The 24,757-nt window shown below is 41.6% G+C and overlaps 1 protein-coding gene across 1 annotated transcript in view; it reads left to right on the top strand.

The window, feature by feature from the left end:
- LOC310658462 (meiosis inhibitor protein 1-like) overlaps positions 1-24,581 on the top strand; it is a 28,229-nt gene extending 3,648 nt beyond the window's left edge. Inside the window, exons 4-26 of the mRNA XM_083400383.1 lie at positions 179-295; positions 1,510-1,609; positions 2,196-2,330; positions 2,498-2,612; positions 3,791-3,882; positions 4,831-4,972; positions 5,818-5,929; positions 7,338-7,398; positions 7,682-7,779; positions 9,018-9,192; positions 9,284-9,431; positions 10,243-10,527; positions 11,769-11,934; positions 12,871-12,975; positions 13,707-13,817; positions 15,442-15,623; positions 16,886-16,967; positions 18,062-18,252; positions 18,712-18,793; positions 20,137-20,243; positions 21,241-21,372; positions 22,645-22,754; positions 24,343-24,581. Of these exons, the coding sequence (XP_083256509.1) occupies positions 179-295; positions 1,510-1,609; positions 2,196-2,330; positions 2,498-2,612; positions 3,791-3,882; positions 4,831-4,972; positions 5,818-5,929; positions 7,338-7,398; positions 7,682-7,779; positions 9,018-9,192; positions 9,284-9,431; positions 10,243-10,527; positions 11,769-11,934; positions 12,871-12,975; positions 13,707-13,817; positions 15,442-15,623; positions 16,886-16,967; positions 18,062-18,252; positions 18,712-18,793; positions 20,137-20,243; positions 21,241-21,372; positions 22,645-22,754; positions 24,343-24,349 (2,855 nt within the window). The 3' untranslated portion in view covers positions 24,350-24,581. The remainder of the gene's footprint in view (positions 1-178; positions 296-1,509; positions 1,610-2,195; positions 2,331-2,497; positions 2,613-3,790; positions 3,883-4,830; positions 4,973-5,817; positions 5,930-7,337; positions 7,399-7,681; positions 7,780-9,017; positions 9,193-9,283; positions 9,432-10,242; positions 10,528-11,768; positions 11,935-12,870; positions 12,976-13,706; positions 13,818-15,441; positions 15,624-16,885; positions 16,968-18,061; positions 18,253-18,711; positions 18,794-20,136; positions 20,244-21,240; positions 21,373-22,644; positions 22,755-24,342) is intronic.
- The last annotated feature ends 176 nt before the right edge of the window (positions 24,582-24,757 follow it).

Below are 24,757 nucleotides of genomic sequence, written 5' to 3'. Positions count from 1 at the left end.
TCGCAGGCAGATGGCAGGGTTCAGCTCTCACCCCCCCCCCCCGTAGTTTCAAGATGTGTCAGAGTTTTAAGTTAACATTTACGTCTTTTGTGTTTTTCTTTATTTCCCCTCCTTTTGGGAGTAGTTGTGTTGGGCTCAACTGATGCTAGAATACATTTATTTTTATTTTTGTTTGCAGAGTTCCTGTTTGAGTGTCTCTTCTGCATGAGCGAAATTCTCACCTGGTCAATTTATTGCTGCCTGCTGCTGCTGACTGAGGAACAGCTTTTCTTTTCCAAGTGTCACACTGTCTATGGTAAATCACCATTCTCCGCAGCCTGATGGCGTTGCTGCCATGCCATTCAACATTTCCACACTAGCCATTTTGTTTGCAATTGCTATCCATTGTTATCGCATCATTCTTTGTTCATTAACTTTTCAGGGAATCCAGATGATGACATTGCCCAATCATTGCATTCTAGGGTTTTGTTCGTTGTCCTTCCATGAGCTTTCAAATTTTATTTGTGGCTGTTGTTCTGGGGTGTAATACAACTGCAACTCCACAAGTACTACTAAGGCTTTTAAAAAGCTGCAGTGTCTTTAATCAAAAGCTACCTGTTCTGATCATTTGTTGTGTCCTGTTCGGCATGACTGGGAGACAGGTGATGAATTGCCCCTTAATTGCTCGGCTTTTGTTCCCTGTGGCTTTCCTTTCATTATTTTCCTTTCACTTTTATAGCAAGATAATGCTGCTTCTCTGTAAAAGGGCTGGGGGGGGGGAGGGGGGAGGGGAAACCCAGATTGAGAAAAGCAATGAGTAATTAAAGTTTCCATCCCCTGCAAAATGGGGAACTGAAACTGACTGAGAGCACGACCTTGGGAATCCTGCCATCTTCCATTCTGTGGACATGACCAAGGCAGCTTAGACATCATTGAGACAGGATGGTGAACATGTTGGGAATGTGGGTTTGGGAGAACACATCTTTTTTAGAAATTCTGTCCTGCCATGTGCTACCCCAAATCCTTGTGATGCAGTTCATGTGGAAGGTGTTCAGGCATTGCTCCTGGCGGTTATAAGTTGCCCACGACTCACATCTATAAAGCAGCATGCTCAAAGTACTTCACATATGTGGTGATGGGCTAAAATGAGTCCAAACAGCCTCTATCGCTTGATGTTCAGTGTTAAATAGTGGGAAAGATGGACGAAGGACACAGCTCTGTTAGATTCACAGCTCTTTATTACAGCAGTTAGAACTGCTCCTGGAGTCAGACTCGGTGCAGCCCAGCTGGCTGCTTTATATAATACTAAGTAACTTGTAACAGTAACAACTCCCAACTAGCTAACCAATCAGAGAGTGACAGTTCTCAATCCTTCATTTGCATACTGGTGGCCCTGAGTGAGAACTGCAGTTAATCTTAATACATAACATTCAGGAAATAAGTTGCCCAAATCTTTCCACCTTTCTGCTTCACTACGGGAACCCCTTTCATGGATTGGGGCCTGCTTAAATATTTTTGACTTTATTCCAGGCATTCAACCCATTTTAAGGAGCCTGAAAGAAATCTTGCATCTCAATAATGTGGAATTGCAAAAGCAGGGGCTTCTACTTTTCACTGAAATTTTAAAATGGTAAGAGATTTCAAAGTTCCAGGTTGCCTTTAATTTGCAAAATGAGTGGGGGAGCACCTTTCATGGATGATTTTGGGGTTTTTTTGGGGGGGGGTAGGTTTTAGGTGAAAGGGGTATATCCAGGGTATATTCTCATAAGCGATAACACACTATCCACTAGCTTGCTTGTGAAATAAAATTTTAAAAATTAAGTGGAGATTTTTATCCTGGACTCCTTTTGTATTAGACATGAAATTGTATACAGTATATACATGCACAAATATTTATTGTTGCTGTGTTTATTGTTAAATTGCTTTATGCAAAGCAATTCAATAAATAAATAAATGTGCAATTTTGGCAATGAACTCACAACTTAACTGTTTGTTCCTGTAGGTATTTTGTAGCGAAAGCCTTCATGTTGTTCATACAAAGCATGCTTAGGGTTATTATTGAGAAAATGTTACCAATAATATAATTTAAAGCTTCAGACCAAATCCCAACTGAGCAGTAACCGATAAAGAATTTATTCCTATACTGGTGTGCATGTGACAGTCTTTCTATAGGAGGCTATGATTTAAAGATTTGATCTGCCTTTCTTCTTTTTCAGGCAGCCAGCAGAAATCAAATTATTTACAAATACCTCTGTCTTTAAAGATGCAGTTAGTGTTCTTCTAGAAGCTTTAAACTGTCCTATTCTTGAAGTAGCAGCTGAAGCTGTGAAAGCTGTGGCTGCAATACTGAGGTAAGTGCGAAACAATTTGGTGAACTTTTTCTTTGTAGCTGGACACCCAGGTTAGTCCTTTCTTGCACTCTTGGTTTTGCTGACATCTGGACCACCATGAATTTCTGTCTCCCCTGAGGTTTGCTTCCAAGTTAATTGCCTAACTTGTCTTACTCTTTTCGCTGCAGAAAGGATCATGTGACCATCCCTCCCGTACTATACAGAGAGCTACAGAAGCTGGTCGAAGGTGTATTAAAACGATGTAGTGATCTTCCACTGCCAATTCTCAATAGGAGGCTCATGGTTAGTCATTCAGTGTTGTGTTTTTATTCTGATTGGCAGGTAATGTGGGCCAGATGTGTGACCAAGTCCTCTCTTCGTGCTCCCACCCCCAAATAGTGCTGGGATTTTGGCAGTCCTTTCCACAAAAAGCCCTCCTCTCATTTTAGCAGACTTGTTGCTATGCTTGAGATAGTCGATCTGCCTCACTCCTTTCCGAAGGGTGTTCTCTGAATCTTTTTTATATTTGGGACTGAATTTTCCACTTAGATTTCCTCATAGGACTAACCTAGTAACATGCTTGCAAACAGCAGGGATTTAAAAGAAAGCTGGTCCAAATAATGGGACGGCAAAACATGTGTTTTCAACAAAGTTTAAAATATAGAAATGAATAAATGTTTGCATGTTCATGCTAAGCCTTATAGTGTAGCCCAAAGTCAGGCGTACTATACTGGGGATCGCAGAGATGGTTACAAAGTGTCTTGATGGAGAAGAAACGAATTCTTGTCATTCCAAAATACAAGAATGAGTGACAGCCTCTGCACATGCACCTGATGTTTACCTGCTTTCCAGAACATTGTGAGCATGTGCAGCCAAATCCTATTTGTATTTACTTGGAAGTATAGTTTACTGAGTTCAGGTGGAGTTCCTCTACAGTAGATGTGTAAATATTGCAATACCACACATGTAGGATGAGCAATTCCACAAAATGTGACTTTTATGTGCATGTTGCAGAGACATTACACAAGTATTGCAAGTATATGTGCAGTGCAGGGGCACATTTTCAGAATCAAGGGATCAGTTTGCAATGACATTAAAACAGAAAGAGGCTAATCTCTAGGAGAACTTAGTTTTATTCTCTCCTGTTTTTATAGTGTGACAGAATTACTACTTTTATCTATAACGTGCTGTAACCCAAACACATGGGAGTTACGAAAACTTCTATTGCTATTTATTGCTCACTAGAAAAGAGGGAAATTCTCTTCTGCCTTTTTCAGTACAAAAAGCTAGTGTGCATCTGCTGAACAAGAATTAACAGTGGCTCATGATAGCAAAAGAGAAGAAATGAATGAGCAGCCTTAGTGTTTCAAACAATTAGAGGGCTTTTCAAGCTAACGTTTAGTGTTAATTTAACGTGATATTCTGGTGGCATGAAGTAGAAGGTCATAAGAAAGTCTTTTTCTCTCATCTCAATGTCATAGGGTCAACCAGGCAGCAGACATCAGAACAAAACAGCTTCACAGCAGGGACAATTCCTGCAGAGTGCTTTAGAAAGCTTCAGAAATGCTTGCAGGTGAGGAAGTTCTGTCTTTAGCCTAAGAACATTTAAGAGAGATCAGATAGCAATTTGTTCACAGCTTTCTGAAATTGTAGGGGAGATGCGCAAAGCTTGCATCTGTGTCTGAGGATATGATTAAAGGGGTATGAACCAGGGTTTCCTGCTTTGCTCCTCTACATTCAAGTGGCTCAATAGCTGATGACCTGGAGATTTACTCTTTGTATGTGCTAAAAATACCAGTAAACCACCTTTGTGCAGCGGATAAGGTTGTGCTCTGGCCGGGAGCCAAGTTGGCTTTGGGATGGGTTGGGGGGCCACTGTTCTGGCTCTCACCAGCCCCAGGGACAAAGCCAACCCAAAGTTTTAGCAGGCTCAGGTGGGGGGTGGGGAGTGGAACCTTTTAAAGTAGGCTCCCCCACACAAAGTAGCACCATTTATTTGTTGATTGTGCTGTGTTTACACTCTACCCATCTTCCCAAAAGTTCATAGCAGTATCCTTAAGATCTTTGTAACAACTCTGGAATTTAGGCAGGGTTGAGTGCTTGGAGTCATACTCACCTCTTCAAAGTGCATGGAAAGTAAAGCAGGAACATGCCTGGTGGCTGTGTCCTTTACATGTTCAGTGGAAGGTGTGAATGGAACTCTGTGCTTACAATTACATGCCTGATGCACAACTGTGTGTCTGTAGAGCTCTATCATCCTTTGCTGAATGTGCGGAATTTGGGAGGGGACAGTAGGCACAGTCTTGGTTTCTTTCCCCTTTCATGAGTTAGATGAACACATTTTGAAGACTTGAGAGGGATTCTGCTGAGATAAAGCTCTCTGAGAGGCCATTAATACCAAGAGGAGATTGAACACATTCAAACTCAACATTCTGGCCACGGAGTTGAGGTCTGACCAGGATGGTGTAGAAATACGATGCAATAGCTTCTGTCCGTCTGACAGTCCTGTGTGTCTTTCTAGATTAGCTGTGGAATCACAAAACGACCCTGTGGCTCAGGAGAATTCTTTCACTGCTCCCAACTCAGAGAATGAAGATACACTGAAAAGCTTTTCTGAGTTTCTGCTGAGGATCTCTGACTCTCTTTGCATTCCCATAGTCATGGTAGGGTCTCCTTTTACCCCACCCAAGCATCAAGTGGTTCACATATGTTTATATGGAAGCAAGGAACACCTAGTCTAGCGTCCTGTTCTCACAGTGGCTAACTAGATGCCTTAGCAGGACCTGAGTACACCAGCACTAGGAAAGTGAGCATGACAGAGTTTGTGCCCCATGCAGAAGAGATTGGCTGGTGGAGGCAGTGATGCTGTGCCCTTCCCTCTACTTCCTGCCCCAATTATTAGGTATGTGGGGAATAAAGAGGAGCATCCAAAGTTTAAAAAGGTAAAGGTCCCCTGACAGTTAAGTCCAGTCACAGATGACTCTGGGATTGCAGCGCTCATCTCACTTTACAGGCCGAGGGACCCTGCGTTTGTCCGCAGACAGTTTTTCCGGGTCATGTGGCCAGCATGACTAAGCTGCTTCTGGCACAATGGAACACTGAAACCAGAGCAGCGCATGGAAACGCCATTTACCTTCCTGCCGGAGTGGTACCTATTTATCTACTTGCACTTTTTGGCATGACAGGAGCTGGGACCGAGCAACAGAAGCTCACCCCATCGCGGGGATTCAAACTTCTGATCGGCCAGCCCAAGAGGCTCTGGTTTAGACCACAGCGCCACCCGCATCCCTTTCCAAAGATTAAATTAAGTCTATTGTCAGAAGTCATTGTAGATCTAGATTCTTGTTACAAGCTGTTTTTGGACAGGAGCTTTCTATTAGACCATGCCCTGTGGTTCGGAGTTATCAAACTTGTCAGGCCCATTAAAAAGATTTCCTCATGTCTTATCTGAGTTGCATGTTATTTCTTTCTGTAGCAGTGAAAGTATATTTGCCCCTTTTCCCTGCAGAAATATTCTGAAAGAGCTGTCCACCCAGCTCTCATGGAAGTCTTAATTTCGACCCTCAACATCTTATTCAGTGTTATGCCAGACTCAAGTAAGAGATTCTCCATGAAGCTGGGTAAGGAAAACTGGGAGAGGCTATTTTCTATATTTCTTTCAGAAGCATATTATTAAGCTGTAGATTTTGTTGCTGCTGAATGTTAATGCGTCATAAAGCTCAGTAAGAACCCCTAACATTAACGAAGCATCTATTAGAGTAGATGTGTTTTTGAAATGTTTCATTCTGCAATCAAAATGGAAGTGTTCTGTACCTAGAGTGCCTGCAGGCTAGTGGCTCAGTTCTCCCCAATTATTGCTCTTCTGCTGTAAGCTACATGCAGAATTAAAATTTAACTATCACACTTCAGGGGATATAGCACTTTGTATGTGTGTGTACATACTGCTTTGTTTCATCCACATTAGTGAATTTGACATAACCGTGAAAGAAAGGATGGGAAATTGAGTTAAAAATTACAGCCATTTTTAATATTCTGTTTAATTTGTACAAATACACTTTTTTTCTTTAAGCGTTCTTGCATGATTTATTTAATCACTTTTTAAAGATTTAGCATACCATGATGCTAAAATTGTGCCCTCTGGAAGGGCATCGTGTTTTTAAACCTTTTTAAAAGATGTGATAAAATGCCTCTTTATTTAAGCACTATTTGCACAAACAAATTTTTAAAAATCTGTTAAGAATGATTTGATTAAAGGCTCATCCACACGTCCGCTTGCCCTGTGAGTAGAAAGCAGGGGTCCAATAGGTTTTCTGCTTGTCCCGTGCTTTCCAGGCATGGGCACAAGCTGTTTTCCATTTGTCCCACCACTTTCCCCAGGAAAACCTACTCTATACCACTGAATTGGAGTAAACATCAATCGGCAGAAAACCCAGCTGATGTTTGTTTCAATTCAGCAGGAAAAAAGTTGGTTTCCTCGAGGGAAACGGCAGGACAAGTGGAAGTGTAGACAAGCCCTCAATGGGGCCAGTTGGAAAGATAACAAAGAAGACAAGCCAAAATGTAGATGCATGTGGATAGGCTCACCTGAATATGTCACTGTGCACTTCAGAACCAGACCTTTAAAAAGACAGAGGAGTACCTGTACCTGCAGAGACTACGTTACTGTTTGGCCCTACCATAAATTTGGATTATGCATGATCTGAGGAAGAAACGAGGAGCACGAGGAAAATGCAGAAGGACAACAATTTGATGACAACATCATGTAAATGCCCCATAAAAAGCAAATAATTCCATAGTGGCAACTCTGTAATCATCTCTAATGACACTTGGAAATGTCAGCGAGACATCGTGAGACATGAAATCATGTTTAGTATGTAGAGAATCCTTTAGAATATTCAGAGCCTTGAAATTATTGTTGCCTTGGCTTGAGTAAGGCTTGGCTAGGTACTCTTCAGATTCTCTTAAGATTGTATAATTGAAAATCCTAACTCAAACATTTTGTGTGAGCACTGTTATCCTTCCCTCCAGCATCTTCCTCTTTCATCCAACTGAACCTGGAGCTGAAGGCAAAATTCTGCACTGCACAAAGGTATTAAATTGGGATAGTAAAACATTTCTCTTCATTTCCTTTGTTGACCTGTAGACATTCTAATAGATTTGTAATGTTGACCCTTAGACATGAGATTTATGATTTTCATAGAGCACCAGGTTAATTTTGGATGTTCTGGAAATGGCAAATAAAGCCTACAATTAACTACTGCCTTAAGCCTTGGTGACTTCAAAGCTAATGATATTAATAAACTAGAGATGGTGTCTTGACCAAGTCTGCACCTCCAGTTTCTCATTTTGCATAATTTATTTTCTCTTTCAAGTAACCCTGGTTTGAATAATGCTTGTTCAAGTTTCCTGCATAGCATATGCCTCAATCTTCATTCATCCTCAAAGAAGCCGGAGGATTCTTCCCAAGAGGGCAAGTTTGATAAAGTGATTTCTGTGTGTGTGATGTGTCTTTGAACCTGGCAGCATACAGCTGGGTCTGGGAACAGAAATAGTGGCAAAAGGTTTGGGGAAGATACGCTCTTTGAGTTAGCTGCCTTCATTAGCTGTGTATACATTGCCAGTTTAAAGTGAAGCTAGGTCATTCTTTTTCTCCATTTGGATTGAAACTGGTTTGGAGGAAAACATATCAAAATGTAGTATTTCTTAAGAACCAACAGGATAGATACAGGACAGATACGGAAAGCCCATTGCTTCCCAAACCAATGATGGGATCATACTCAATGCAGAGTAAACAGGGTGTGTGTACACAGCTTTGTATTGTAAGTAGAGGCTCTTGCAACACCTGCATGGCCCATCCCCCCCCAAATTTTAAAACAATTGAATGTAATCACTTTCTGGCCAGTGGTCTCATATAAGATAGCATGAGCTATGGAGCATATTTTATGTTCCTGTCTCTTTTGTGGAGTAAGGTGGAATAGAAGGGCAATATGAGAGAAGCATAGGTGGGCAGGAGCTGGGATGTGGGTGGTGCCTAGGACTTGCCGATCAGAAGGTCGGCAGTTCGAATCCCCGCGACGGGGTGAGCTCGCGTTGCTCGGTTTCTGCTCCTGCCAACCTAGCAGTTCAAAAGCACGTCAAAGTGCAAGTAGATAAATGGTACTGCTCCGGCAGGAAGGTATACGGCGTTTCCGTGCGCTGCTCTGGTTCGCCAGAAGCGGCTTAGTCATGCTGGCCACATGACCCGGAAGCTGTACGCCAGCTCCCTTGGCCAATAAAGCGAGATGAGCGCTGCAACCCCAGAGTTGGTCACGACTGGCCCTAATGGTCAGGGGTCCCTTTACCTTTACCTATGAGAGAAGCATGGATTATTACAGTGGTACCTCTGGTTACAAACACTTCAGGTTACAGACTCCGCTAACCCGGAAGTAGTACCTTGGGTTAAGAACTTTACCTCAGGATGAGAACAGAAATCGTTCTCCAGCGGCCCGGTAGCAGCAGGAGGCCCCATTAGCTAAAGTGGTGCTTCAGGTTAAGAACAGAGCTCCGGAACGAATTAAATTCGTAACCAGAGGTACCAGTGTATTATCAATATTTCTTTTTGGGGGAGGGGGGTAAACAGACATTGGGGTTCTGTGCCCCCAGCTTTTTATTTTGTGTTTGTGTGCTGCTGCCATTTTCATGCCATTTTCTGATTGCCTTTCTTTTTAGTTCATGACCTATCAGAACTTTTGCAAAAGAGTCTGCCACAGTTGAACTTCGGGATACAGGAAAGCCTCAGCCTCTTATCTGAGACCCCAGAATCTTTCTGTTTAGATGAAACTCTTCGTAGTCACCAGTATAGTCTCCTCCTTCTTTTCTACTTTGCTTTTAGTCAAGGAGACAAGTAAGTGGAACAGGGGGGGGCGGGGATCAGTAGGTGAGATCAATCCACTTAACTTAAAAAACAAACCAAAAACAAACCTTCTTGCTCTCAGATTTGTTCCAGAAACAGAGCTTTTCTCAGCTATAAGAAGTTTTCTTCTGTCAATCCAAGACCAAGGAGACTGTCCACCCCCATATGTCTTCAAAGCTGTTTTGTACCTTCTGGCAATCTGTCAAGACAAGACCGAAGCTTTAGACTTGGTAATCACTGCTTCCAAGAGCAGCTTTTAAAATCTGCACTGTCACATTTCTGAAAGTTTGTAATTGATGTTCCTTTCCAGACAATTAAAAGTCACTGCTTTGTTCTCTTAGTACTAGTATCCAGGATACAGCACCAGCAGCACAATATCTCATCTGCTTTCTCATGAGAAAGTAGCCTTGCTGTAGGAGAATAGCCATCATTCATCTTCTGGTTTTGCGTAGGGTTGCAGTGTAGGACCCATCTAGCAAGGAGAAAACTCCTCCTGAATACGTTTGTGGAATAGTGAGACAGTACAGGAATACTGGATGTCTACTGTGTTAGATGCCTGATCCAGTGCTGTAGTAACACACTCGGAAGTGAGAGTGGAAAAGCGTGTACAGGAGGCACCAAGAACATTGAAAGAAACGAGGCAGGCCTTTGCAAAAAGATAGTGAGAGCATTGTCCCCACCCACAAATGCTGTCATAAATTGTATCCAGAATGTGCCATTTAGATTTGGAAAATTCATAGCTGTTTAATTTTGTTCTAGTATTCAAAGTATTATAGGATGCAGTTTTTAATTTTTAAAGAAATGTTGTGCATGTGATGACACTTTTAATGAAAATGGTATTGTCTGCTTGTGAAGCTGTTGACTTCAATATGCTTTCATAGTACTATTCCCCTTGCATAGATGAATATAACGTTGAAATTCTTCCTGTTATAATGACTTTGAGGAGGATTATGTTCCTCATAAGAGGGACTATAAATGTACCAGTCCCTAAAGAGGTTGTTTTGACTTTTCTGATTTCCCCTTCCAACTCTCCAAATCCAGGCTTCAATCTCTGCTGTAAGGAGGATCCTGGATAGTATATCTGATCTGAGCCTGGTGTATGTCCATCATCCTCTGCTCCTCAATTTTTTTTTACGCTATCCTGAATTTATGGGAAGATTTGGTCACCGCATCCTTCATCTATGGCTTTCCTGTGAAGACTACAGCCACACTGAATCTGAAGATACTGACAAAAGACTCTCTGCTGGCTTTTCTGACTCCTTAAACAACTTTAACAGTTTGCTTTGCATGCTGAAGGGCAATCCCAGTGCTTTGCTTGTCTTGCTGGTATGCAGTATTTTTTAAAAAATCAATACAAGATCACCCTGTAGAAATATTTAGATTGCCTACCCAGATTCCATGTGTTGCAAAATCTGTTTTCATTATCACCATCAGCAGCATTAAATATCACACACATTTAAAGCGGAAAAGTAGCATGCCTCAGATTTGTTTTCTTAGAATGACGATCATTGGAGACGGTGGTGTCTTTGTGATGTATGGTTTTATTTGTACATACAGGCTGAACATAAGATGGAAAGGTTTGCAGTGTTAACACTCTTAACAGATCCACCATTAACTGTTTTTCTTGTTAAAAAAAATAATGTCATACCAAAATACTTACAAATATTGATACACAATGCTATAAAACCTTTCATGCATACAATATTATCCATACTTATTAGCATATAGTATTCCATAAATTTAATTAATATTCCTCAAACGGGAATTCCTCTGATATCTACAAAAAACCTTTTAATTCTTCTTCCCTGTCTTTCTTCATCCTTAGTCCAGTAAATTAACTTAGCCACTTTAATCTATGCTCAACTTTCTAAGCTATAATTTGGGGGGCTTCCTCCTTTTTTCCAATTACAGGCTATTCATATTGTAGCTGACATGAATAGAATATAAATCAGTCCTTTTTCCTTCTTAAAAACCTAATAACACTTATGAGATAGAATCATAGAATTGTAGATTAGGAAGGGACCTAGGGGGGGTCATTTATTCCAACCCACGGAATGTAGAAATACTGCTCACAACCGTCCCTGGGTGCCTCCCATCACTCCTCTTCATCCAGCCGGGGCCTTGTTTGTGCTACTGGGTTTCATAACAGTCAAGAAACATTCTAATGACCTAAATTGTGCATTACACAAACACACAAATAATTTTGAACTTAATGGTTTTAAAATGTGCCGCTAATTTGACTGCATTGCAGCAGAGCCACCCAGTTTTCTCTTGGTGGGTGGGGGCTGTGCTTGACTGCACCTTGGCTTTTATTTTAAATAATTAGACTACAGGAATTATTTTTGTAATTCAGACTTTAATTGTAGCGCAGCCTGTTGATTTAAAAAGTACTTCATTTGAATATCTGCATTGCTATGTTGTCTCATGCATCCAGGTTAGTAAGATAACTTGACGATTTTGGAATTTGGCTTCTAGGTAGGGGTCCAGATCAGTCTCTGTGCCATAACCATAGACAACAGCAGCAGAAACATTTGCTTAAACTGGGCCTGGTCTGCTTTTCTTCTCAGGATCTAGTCTGTGTTGGCACCGGTGAAGTAGCCCACAAAGTCCTCATTACCCTGAAGGCCTTCCTGAAAATAGATGAGAATGTCCATGTCTGCGACCTTCTTCGAAGCCAATTTCTACAGATTCTGCAGAATCTTCTGGTAGAAAACAATTCTAGTGTTTTGCAAGGTGAGTGACAGACCTGCCTTAAGTGCAGGAAGCTGTGGTTGGGTACCAAATGCCCTCAAGTAATTTAAATACTGCCCACAGGAGCTTTTGGGCCAAGTATTTCCCTGTTCCTATGTGTTAGAGTAAGACAATATTTTGGGGAAATTTAACAGAGGAATTTGGGAATTTTTCAAGCATAACTGCAAGTTTAACCCTTAGCTATGCCTGCTAATGTAATCTGTCTCTTCCCCTGATTTGCTTATTTGGTGGGTTTCTTTCTGAGAAAAGCCTACTATTTGCCATGCAGCGGGTTAATAAATGGTGCCCCTGGACATGATATCATCATCCCTGCTTTGAAATAAGTGGTGGTTCTTCATACTTCCTCCATTATGCTACTTGATTCTTCCTTCTTGATTGGGATAGAAATTTTCAGATATGTGATGAATTAGCACTGACACAGTTTTTTATCAAACAAACATGTTTTACAGCCATCAATTGGGCCAGCACTATGTTTGATTCAGGGCAGACATTGAAGTCTTTACTAAGAGCACATCTGTTTGCAGGGCAAATAATGTTGATCACTGTGCATCCTTGCTCATCTGATATGCAGCATGCCATCTGTTAGTTGTATATCAGCGTCCTTCTGATGCAAAATCAGCTGACCCTCTGCTGTAATGCAACACAGCCTTAGAGTCAATCTCACGTGCTGATTTGAAATGGTACGTGTTGTTTAGGACAGCCCACAGCAGCCTGTTACTTTAATTATAGCTTTTCACTGCTTCTAACAGGATATAATGACTCTTTAGCTCTCCAGATTAAAAAAAAATATGGTTTCTGTCTCTGACAAAGAAGGTGTTCACCAAGTACACAGAAGATAGTTCCTGCAGCAGTTGTTTGTTTTCTCAGTTTTTGTAGTCTAGAGGCCATTAAGTAATTTTCTTTCGTGTTTCTTTTTAGTCAACCAGGCCCAGCCCCTTTTATTGAACCTCCTCTTCCTGGTTCAACTCAGGCATGCGACAGAAAGAGAGCTGGACAGCACGGATTTCAGATTGCTTCATCTGGGTGAGCTTCTGAATTTGTTCAGTCTGGATCTTTGGTTTAGAGATGAGAATATTTTATCTGGAGCATCTTAGTTGACGGGCCTAATAGCTACAGTGTGGTGTTGTGGCTAGAGTGCCAGATTAGGGTAAAAGAAATTCAGGTTCAAATTCCCATTCAGGGACTGAACTCACTGGGTGGCATTGGGTGAGACATTTATCTATTTGCCTAATCTCAGAGAGCTTTCTGTAAGGATAAAATGGGGATGAATAACTCCACTCTGAGCTCCCTGGAAGATTTATAGATTTATTTATTACTGCATTTATTTCCCACTTTTTTCTCCAAGGAGCTCAAAGTGGCATGCATGGTTCTCCCTGCTGGTTTCACAGATCCGAGTCCCACATTCTAACCACTAGGCCACTCTGGCTATGTGTCTGCTTTCCCCAGGTTTTCTACATTCCCTGTAGTATGTTTCTGATGGTAGCAATAGTATCCTGCTTTAACTTCCAAAATGTATGCTGGTGAGGAGTTGTTAACATATATCCTAATTATGATGCACAGCTGTGGCATCTTTCTTGTGCTCTGCTTTGAAGCCAGATGGATTTTGTCAGTGTCTGTGAATTGCATTGCACACTGATTTGATTGGCGGTCTGAGCAGGTGCAGCTGTTTTCATATTGAGCCTTTCCCCCCAAATATTTAGCATATTGGAATCTGAAAAAAGATGAAAATTATATTGAGTATTTCTGTCACACAGTCAGCAATTTGTCTGGAAAATGCAGCCCAACAGACCATGAAATTCTGCATCCGTCCCTCAACTACCTGTATTGGTGCCTTCAGCAGACAACCCCAGCCAGCCAGAAAACAGGTAAAAAGTGATAAATGGATTCTAACTGCCCACTCCCCCTTCAACCTTATTATTAATTAAATTTGTGTACTGCCCTATACCCGCAGGTCTCAGGGCAGTTTGCTACAAGGGGCCTGCCCCTACTGGAGCACTGTTGCTGTGTGAATCCACATTTTCCCCATTTGAAGTCAGCCACTGTAGTATATGCATGTGCAAAATGAGTTTGTCTCCCTTGTCTGAAATCACAGTTTCTCTGGTCCATACTAGTAGGTGTTGGAGCTGTTATGTACTGCAGTTCTCACCCTGGGCCAGCAGGGGGATACTGTAGATAGTTTTCACTCAGGTCCACATATGCAAATAAGGGATTGAAAGTGATGTTCAGTGATTGGATAGTTACAGAAAGTTGTTACAGTTGCGTTGTAGTGGAGCTCTAATAAGCAGGCTGGCTGAACCCTTCAGTTCAGTTCCGTTCTGGCCTGTGAATAAACAAGAGCTGTTTGAAGAATTGTTGTGTCGTCTGATATGTTCACCCACAACTTAACAGGAGGCATGTGCAGAGAAGAAAGGAGGAGGCGCCAGGGCTCCATCTTGTTAAAGACTGAGGGAAACTGAAGGAATGGGAAGTTCCTGGAGTCCCCCCCCCCCCATTCCCTGCCAGTGACAGGGGTGGGAGGAGAGAGAAGAAAGGGAAGGGCATCGCACATTCAGGAATTCCCCCCCTCAAAGTCCCCACACAATGAGGAGCATCTTCCATATGGCCAAATACATGGCAGGGGCGGTGGGAGGCCTGCAGCCTCTCATGAGGTTATTTAGCCAAGTCGCTGCAGTTTAGCAGGAAAGTATGGAAGCCACCAAAGGTCCAGTCACACACCGAACTTCCCACCCAGCATAAATCCCTCCCCCAAAGTGAAGAAGTAGAAAGAATATGCTGTAGGCAGCCGGTTGTGATGGGAAGGCAGGAGGAGAAAATCCTTCTTAGAGGCTGTGTCTGGAGCCTTTCTTTGAATCCAGTGCAGATGCCAGAACCTCCCTCTTTCAACATCTGACTATGAGGACTGCTAAAGACATGGCATGACAGGAGAAAAGGCTATTTAAAAAGGCCTCTCTCCTACTTGTTCATTCTGCACATATATCTCATTAAGTTACTTTCTATTTAAAATAGTTATAGAGCACAAACTTAATTGTGATTTTCCACTACATGATGCAAATCTACAGGAGCCCTTGTAGGGGGCACGGGGAGGACATTGAACATCAGTTTTCTGACATGCTGGGGCATTTGTTCCTTCACTGGCTTTAAAAATTCTGAATATTTTGTCTGCCTATCTTGTGCAAAAGAAGGGGAGGACAGTCATATATATATATATATATATATATATATATATATATATATAATCAAGAGCCTACTTGTACTTAACAAGCATTGTTCAGTATTACATTGCTTAGTAAAGGTATCATGCATGTAGTTAAAGTATATTATTTGATAGTCCAAGAATCTCAGAGTCGTGGTGGACTTGGGGCAGAAAAGGATGGTGCCCCTTAATTTCAGTAGCTGCTCATGACTGGTCCTTCCTGGTGCTCTTGGCAGCTGCTGCCTTTCTGCTATGCCAGTTGCACATGGCTTGTTAGACCCTTTCTTCCTTTACAGTGGTGGCTATGTTATTTTCCAACACACCTTTGCTAGAGCTACTTGAGAAAATTATCCACCTCACTTGGTTGCCTGCCTGTTCTTCTGAACCTGCTTTGCCCTCATCCAGTGAAGCACTTCTCTGCTCTGCTTGGCTGCTGATTTCTTCTCTCTTGACTCAACAACACATTTACAATACAGAGGTTAGAAATACTGTAAAACTTTTGCATTAGAAAGTACAAATAAAAATTACTGCTTTTATTCATAGGCACAATGCACAAAGTTTAAGCATTATTAACTTTTTTATTATTGGTTCCCTAAATCTATTGTATTAATTAACTGTAATCCCAGTCTGAAGGTTCATATTGGTTTATTAAGCTGAGACAATAGTTAGCCTTTTGTCTGCATAGGCAGCCCTTTGCTCCCCTCTTTGCAATTTGATCAATCAAACAAGGAGGTCTCTAACTAGCCATTGTTTTCTTTTCCATTGAAAATGATGGTTGTGAGCTTCGGAACCACTCAGGTCTTAAACTAACTTCAAATTAAGGTTTAGGATTAATTGTTTCCCAGTTCAAATGAAACAGGAAACCATGGTTAATTGGAGACTCAAGAATGTAAGATGAGTATTGCTGGATGAGACCAGAGATCTATCTGGTCTAACTTTCTGTTCCCACAGTGGCAAACCAAATACCCACAGACAGGATATGTATATAATAGCACTCGTGCTGGTTTTATTATTTATGCTGTGAAGGGACTGGTGTATGGCAAAGATCTGGTTCCTATCTTGGCTTAATAATGAACACAGACATAGTTTATCATCCCCTAGGCTAGGAATAATTTAGCCCAATGGCAAAACCAGTATTTCAAGTCCCAAACCACACTATTCCATAAGATAGATAGGTATTATATGTAAATGAGGCATTACGTGAATGGCTTAGAAACAGGTGATATAAGGTCACTGTATTGATATCATATTCAGAAATTGAACTTTAGTTTATCCTGTGTGTGAATTAGGATTATTCCAATGGTCTCCTGTTGTTTGATGTTGTTCCCTCAGTTTTGGCAAGCACAAAATGTTCAGAATGGATAGATGGATGCGTCTAAAGCTCATGAATGTGAGCTAATGTTGTGCTGTTCCCTAATCCTCTGAAGGGGAAACAGCAGTTTAGTAAATGATTAGCCTCATTCATTTTACCAGAGTGTTAATAATGAGGATGAATCAAAAGCAGATTTGCATAGCTGACTGCCTGTGTTCCCTCATTCTGTCTATAATCCCTTAGAAGTCATGGAAGCTCTATTTAATTCCATAAGTGAATAATACTGGGAATACGTTTAATGAGCTGCAGATCCAGTGTCTTTTGAGGGGTTGGTAATAGACGGCTGGACAAAAAAAATTAGCAGCCCGGCTGCTTCCTTCACTCCAATCGCTCCCGTCACCAAACATTTTCTGATTCATTTCTGAAAGGTTGATCATATCATCTGCCTTGATGTGGACCAGGTCTTCAGCGCGCTTGCCTTCAAGAGGAAGAAACCCACCCTGTTCTTTGGTAGGCTGCATATTTGCCAGCATCAGCTAAGAGAGCACGAAAGGCTGCTTCATATGTTATAAAAACGGAAGTCACTTTTGCTAAGAAATGGCATAAATCTGGCCTAATGTAGAAATCCCTTGGAAGCTGCAGTCCTTTGTGGTTTCCCAGTTCATTTATGTGTGCAGGATCAGGGCGTCTTATCTATATGCAGGGCTTGCTCAATTCCTACATGAAACTATATTATTATTATTAAATTTATTGTTTTAATATAATGGTGAACGTTCATAAGTAAATATGGAACATTCCCCCCTCCCCCTCTCGAACATGAAACTGTATATTATTAAGCAAAAAATGGGGGGAGGCTTGAATTTCCCTCCCCTTTGACCTGTTCTTCTGTTTTAACAGCACATACTGTTCTCAGTGGTGTCTGCCTGAGCACTGATCAAATCTACACACACTTCAACAGTGCTGCATCATCAAATGCTCCCAGGCCATTCAATGGGCCCCAAGTGGCTTGAAGATCATAGCAGCATTTGAATACATTATAGATTACTATATAAAAGATGGGGGGGACTTTCAAACTTTCAAACATTAGTTTTTATTTTCTGAGAAGACTAATCATTAAAATGGGTTTTATGTCTTTTTCAGATGCATTTTTTTACCATATAATCAAGTCATATTGAATAAAAGTACTTGAAATTAACACTGCATATAAACAAGGCAGCTAATCCATTTTCTTTCCCAAAACAAAATGAAAAGATTAATCCAGGCATTAACATACAGAGGCCTGATAGGCCAGAGAACAGTAGATGTAAACAGAAGTATAAAATATGTTTAGGACAAGAAAGAGAGTGTGTGTCTTTGAGATTTGGGGGGAATTTTTTCTTTTTCTTTTTACATGTTCCTTGGGAAGGCTGTGCTGCTACTGTAGACTTAGTGTACCAGCCTCTGCTAAACATGCACTGCACATGTAGGATGGGACAATGCAAGTTGCTTAGAGCTACCTGTAAGAAAGGTAACTAGCAAATACAATTGTCGTCATCATGCTAGAATAGTAAATCATTGTTGCTAAAGTACGAATGTAAAGTACTAATAGAAGGTTTTATACCCAGTCAGCATCCTTCAGTTTCTGAGAGCCTTCTTTAGGCAGAACCTCTGCTCATCCTTTGTGAAGTTTGCTGTCCGGTCTACAGATGAACATGGGAATGAACTTCCACAATCAGAAGGGGATGCCTCTCTGTGTCCAGTAGCCATGCGGCATGTAGTGTCCTTGGTTATCCGTCTACAGAACCTCCTGCTCCAGGTAGAAGTCTAGTGATAATAACTGAAACCATTTTGCCATTAGCAACACTGTCGATCTATTTCAAACACAGGAGAAGGCATACAGTCCACTGCCGTCTCGCAAACTTTCCTTGTTTCTAGAACTGAACTGTTTCACTACTGAGAGGCTTTTTGGATCATTATTTAATTTCCAGTGCAGAATGAATATAGATCCCAGGACTTTGTCCACGACAAGTCTTTTTTTAAGTACTGTACTGTAGCTTCCTTCAGCTTAAGTCCCTCACTAGCAGCAGCTCACTTCTGCTACCTTACTAAAGAGGCTGCCATGCAATCCTAAGAGTTATCTGAGCAACATTTTGCATTCTTTTGAAAGTGGAATGGGGGTGGGGAGCCACTTCTACAGTTCTAACCTAATACGTAGTTTTGTTGTGGGATTTGGTGGCAATGATTCACGCCCTCACCCTTTCCCTTATATTTGCAGAAGGACCTTTTGCTGTCTCAAACTGTTATTGGCTGTCTTGAAGTCTTGTTGGAATACCTGTATTCGAGGAACCCGATCACTGGTACTCCTTTCAGCATCCTTATATGTGTTCACTTGATTCCTTTGCTTTGCTGTGATTGTCTGCATCGGTGGGCACAGTATCTTCACCAGTTGCAGGAGAGATTTTTAGTAGCAGGGGAGGGAAGAAGCTGCCCTCTCATTTTCCGGAGTGTTTCTTGCTTTGCATCAGGGTGGTAGGTGGTTGAGAATGCGCTCTACGTAATGGAAAAGCAAAATGTAAGTTTCCAGTTCTAAGAATCTCATTCAGTTCCCAAGAAAACATTGCAAACTCTCTTGCCTATACGGCAATCTTGGTCAGAGCCAACAGGATACGTTCTGGTCATCCTTTATCAAGCAAAAAGGTGCATTACTAGGACAGAGAGTGTTTGGTAAATTATTCTATGGATTAATGGTAACCAGCAGCATAAGGGTGTCTCTGACAATTGCCTTAGAAAAGCACCTGGGCACAATCTGCACCGAAGGCCCTGTTCCAAGATATTCCTGTACTTTTTGCAAATGCCGTTGTTGCTCAGTGATCACGGTGTAGTTCCTTATCACTCAATTCTGTGACATACATCACTGTAATTAGTTTTAATTGCACAAGGAAGTGGGTGGTATTTGAAAGATGTTTTCATTTCACTCAGGTAAAGTGCACGTGCACCTGTACAGACAGTCATTTATGCTTAAAATGTGATGTGCTTTCCCCCCTTTCCTCCTCGAAGGCAAACACATGCACCTCTCTGCATGCCTATTAAATAACTACAGGTAGGGAGATGTGTCATGTGACCCACCAGAAGCAAGCAAAAAGTGGCAATCCTGCAAAATAATGCTGATATGGATTGTACCCTGGTGTAGGGAAGAGTTTTATGGAAGGTTTCATTTAGATGGATTTGAAATGGTGTGTCAATGACCACTGTGAAAAAGCTTTTTCAGTATTAAGGTGGGGTCATGTGGCGTTTATAATGGTATATTCAGCAGTGAGGTAGAAGTAGCCTTATTGAACAACTTTCATACTATATTTCACATAAAGTAGATAATATTCCAGTGGTCTAAGCTCAATTATGATAACATAGTCACTTTCCTAGACCTTACCTTCCCTGAAATTATTATTTCTTTTCTCTGCTTCACTACTCCAGTACATTTTTGTTGTGAATGAATGAATTAGGTAAGAGTTTAAATTATTACCAGCAATATTTTTTTGCAGGGGGAGGGGCAGGGAGGTGCAATAGTAAATTTTATCTCCGGAAATTCGTTTTGATGACTTCAAGGAAGTTTCATTCCATATGAGTAAGTCTCTTTAGCTAGAATGTTTTCCACTTGGTTGGTTTTTAAAAAGCTAACTGCAATTGCTTTCTACATTTCTAGCATCCCATATTGTCTCACAACCATGGAATAAATTCCTGCTGATCTCACTCCTAGATAGTGTCGATAATTCATTTCTTCACCCTGAAATTCTAAGACTAGTTGCTTTGGTGAGTATGGGGGCTATAAACTGCTATCCTGAAAGTTTCTAGTATATTGTTAAAGAACACAGTGTATCTGCAGCTATTTATGCTGTGTACATTAAAAATGGGTAACATACAGGCAAATTCTGTAGCCCTGTAGTGTTTGTTAGGGCCAAAACAGGTATAAATAATTGAATTTCCTGATTTTAAAATAAAACAAAAACAATCAAATATAGTTGTTGTTAGCTCTTATTCTGATCAGAGCTGTGGCACTGGAGAGAAGTTACTTGTCCCTTTATCCTGCACTATTTCCTTGATCAAAATCTTCCCCCACCAGCTCTGTATAGTGTGTCTTCCACTCCAGAAAGGCAACAGCAGCTTCACTGTGCGAGTGGCGTTTTAAATCAGGGAAATGTTGGAGTAGGCAGGATTAAGTGCTGCTTCCCCAATGCTCTTGCTTGAGTCAAAATTGGAGACCCACTTAAATAAAAAACATTTTTTAAAAAAGTTGGGGATTTTGTGAACAGTAGGGAAAGATACACCCCCCCCCCCAGGGACCAGGGTTAAGGAACCTGTGACCCTACAGATGTTTCTGGACTCAAATCCCCATCATCCCTAACCACTGTCCATGCTAGCTGAGGCTTATGGGAGTTCAACAAGACCTGAAGGGTCACAGCCAGTTCTTCATCCCTGACATCTCAAGGTCAGCAAGTTCTGCCTAAAAAATGGGGAAGTTGTTTTATGATACCTCTGGAGCATAGGAGCCAATTCCTAGGAGCCATGGGGGCTTCGGCTCCCACAATAAAATCACAAAGTTGATGGGCATTCCCATTCAAATGGTGTGTGGGTGCACTGCATCATGTGATCAGTTATGCAGGTGGGGTTTACCTGGGCCCCCTCAATATTTTATTCAAGTTGGCACCCCTGCTGTGGAGCCAGTGTTTGTATCATACTTGAGGAAAGCTGAACTATGGAGCTCCATGCCACAAGAAAATAAATTAACTTTAATTACTATGTTTTAAAGTTTATAAGGTATCAGAACACTAGAATTATTTCTCCAACTGAAATTGGCCGCATACTTGAAGAAGCAGCTAGCACTAAATTGCCAGAACTTTCTGATGTCACAATCAGTGCACTTCGCTCCTTTCTTGTTCAGGTGAGCCCTTTGGAAATGATCTCGTAACAGTAAGCAGTAACTTGAGAGTGATATCATAAGAATGGTTGTTATGGGTTGTTGTTGTTGTTGCCGCCACCATCATCATTAATGGAAGTTCATTTCACAATACAGCACTGATTTTGCAGCCTCGAGTGGCGGTTTCAGGCCTTGGGCGGAATCCTTTAGTCTATCTTCCTAAATGTGTGTGGAGGGGGGTGAAGCGGTGACCCACGCCTCCCTTGTGGCGGTGATCCCAGGGTTCCCCGTTAAAGGGGTCTTGAGGGGAGGCATTGGCCATACGCCGAGAGGTTGTCATTGCTCTCCCCTGTGACGGTGGCGAAATGGGGGGTGGGCTCTCTGCTTGAACCTATTTCTCCAGAGCCGGCCCAATTCCCACACATTCTGGATAACCCTGATGTCTCCCAGATCCCCAGCTGGGGACTGGGAAGGATAAACACCCAGTGTCTAAGCCAAGGTCTCCCTACATCTGAAACTTAATAAAGTTGTGGCCAATTTTAATCCCATGGCACGTTGTCTTGAGTCATTCCACTCAGGGGTCGCCTGCAAGCAGGTTAAAACATTAGCAGGATTTTAACCACACTTGTAAAGTAATAGAATGTATGGATAATTTAGAAGGATCAAAAATTTGGATAAGTATTGCTATGTAGTTGTAAATAATATATTTAGGACCCTTGGAAGGGATGGGGGGAAGTCAGGAGATTCAGAGCAATCTCGATATTTGGATTCGTAACTGTTTTTTGTTGTATGTTTATACTTTTAAAAATCAAATTAAAATATTATTTTTTTAAAAAAGATAACAGCAGTTTTTTAACTGGGATTGTAAACTGCCTTAGGATATTTATTATAAAGGTAATAATAAATACCTTAAATAAGATGCAGTGATTCCTCAATGAGAGTAACCTCCATGGTGATTCTGAAATGGTTCTAACAACTTTAGCAAAAGCCACTTGCTTCAGGAAACAGATTGCAGAGGGGTTGGTAACTTAAGTCCATGAATTTCATTGGTCTCCTCTGAGTATGACTAAATGTTAGATTCCATCTACAGTTACTTATTCCTTAATTTACAGAGAAGCACTCTTTCCATGTGCCCTTTGTTCCTCTGGTTCAGTACTACAGCACTAAGCCAGCATGGAAAGCTGACGTATGGCTATGCCTTTGGCTTTTATTGCTATGGTAGGAAATGAAGGAAAGGGAGATAGGAAGAAACAAACCTGTTAATTATTTCTGTAATTCCTTTCACTTTGATGTAAGCTTCAAAGGGGAAAATGTCAGGTGGATTCAACTCAAGCAGCATCTGTTCAGACCTTACTGGAGAGCCTCCCGTCAACAAGCAGGAGTCAGCCGACCTTTCCAGGCATGATGTATCCTTTTGGCAGGATGCGTGCGAAGTTACTGGAGTAAGGTACAGGCCGCCATCTGTGTAGGTCTGAGGTTGAGACTAGACTGCCTATTTTGTGACATCCACTGGGAAGAGTATGAATATAGTTTCAAAAAGGTAAAAAGAAAACCCTGTCAAAGTGCTTTTTGCTTTTTCATCACTTGCACTCAGACAACGTAAAGCAGTCAACATTAGATATAAAGGGCGCTAGTAAAGGTAAAGGTACCCCTGCCCGTACGGGCCAGTCTTGCCAGACTCTAGGGTTGTGCGCTCATCTCACTCTAAAGGCCGGGAGCCAGCGCTGTCCGAAGACACTTCCGGGTCACGTGGCCAGCGTGACAAGCTGCATCTGGCGAGCCAGCGCAGCACACGGAACGCCGTTTACCTTCCCGCTGGTAAGCGGTCCCTATTTATCTACTTGCACCCAGAGGTGCTTTCAAACTGCTAGGTTGGCAGGCGCTGGGACTGAGCAACGGGAGCGCACCCCGTCGCGGGGATTCGAACCGCCGACCATGCGATCGGCAAGTCCTAGGCGCTGAGGCTTTAACCCACAGCGCCACCCGCGTCCCTTTACAATAATTACTTAAGTACTAAATAAAGTAAAAAGTCCTGTTTTGAAAAAGGCAACTCGGAAGGCATCCAAATGCTTGCTTGTTTGCCTTCCTCATTGTTCCATTAATATTTTTCATTGTTCGTATTAGATTGCAAACAAAGCAGTGCTTAAACTAGTAATGTTTGCAATGAAGAACCGGGAGTCGGTTTTGTGGCATTTTGCAGAATGTCCCTGGGTGCCTTCAGATTGTTAGTTTTTTGCATGAGCAATTGAAGTGCCTACTGGAACTTTGGGTTTGTGCAGTTTAAATGGGTTAATGGGTTCTGTTGCCTTGGCACAGGCATGACCAAACTTGGCCGTCCAGATGTTTTGGGACTACAATTCCCATCATCCCTGACCACTGGGCCTGTTAGCTAGGGATGATGGGAGTTGTAGTCCCAAAACATCTGGAGGGCCAAGTTTGGCCATGCCTGCCTTAGCACAACCAAGGCGCTTGGAAAATACACAGGGAGGAATTTAACATAATGCTATGTTCAGTCCGGGCAGGCTTGTCAGCTTGCCAGATGCAACCATCCCCTCTCTCTTCACCTCGCACAGCTGTTCCAGGGGTTCTCCTGACACACACATATACTCCAAGCCAAGTTTATTTGGGGAGAGAAGACCTGTTGTGCAAGTGGAAGTTCTTTCTTGTGCCAGCTTCCACTTTCAGGACTTACTAGTTGACTCTAGCCCATGCCGTTTTTTTGTGCTTTGCAAAGTTATGGGGGAAAGTATAAAATAGAATGCGGATGGGTATGGAGTGTAAACACTCCGTAAGTGTTTTCTGGACATCAAAGTACTGTGTGTATAGGATAAATTTAGATGCTGACAGTCAAAACTTCTGAGCAACTTATATTTTCTGCTCTCTTGCCAACATGTGTTCATATGGCAAATATTTCAGAGTTTTCGGGAAAAGAATAAACGAATACATTTTCTAAGCAGCGTATTATCCTTTCAACGCTTTATTCTTTCACTCAAGCCTTTGAATTCAGATGTCTTGGAGGAGTGGCAGTTTCTCTCTCACATATCAGAGACTGAAATGAGGAGGCAAACAATACTGAACAGAGAACATAATGAATAAAGCAACTTGCCTTTATAATTTCTTACCAGCCAAAGGCTTAAAGGAATATAATACAGGTGATTAAAGCCTACAGAAGTGATTTTGTAATCTAGTCTGTAGTTTATGTTTAAACTTGTAAATTAAAAACTTTAAATCTGTTTTTTGTCTGCCTTGGAAATGTGTTAAGCGAAGCATGCATTTCAGAGTTGTTTTCAGCACTGATAAAGAAAAGAATTTGCAGGCACTTCTGATAAATTCAGTAAGTGCTTGACCTCAGTAAATAATCTATTTTGCTACTTTACGCATCACCTTCTTAATATTCAGATGCCATGAA

Source organism: Podarcis tiliguerta (assembly GCF_965153285.1).
Source record: "Podarcis tiliguerta genome assembly, chromosome: 10".
Taxonomy (NCBI): domain Eukaryota; kingdom Metazoa; phylum Chordata; class Lepidosauria; order Squamata; family Lacertidae; genus Podarcis; species Podarcis tiliguerta.
Note: the sequence above shows the minus strand (reverse complement) of the source record. Positions and strands in the feature narration are given on the sequence as shown.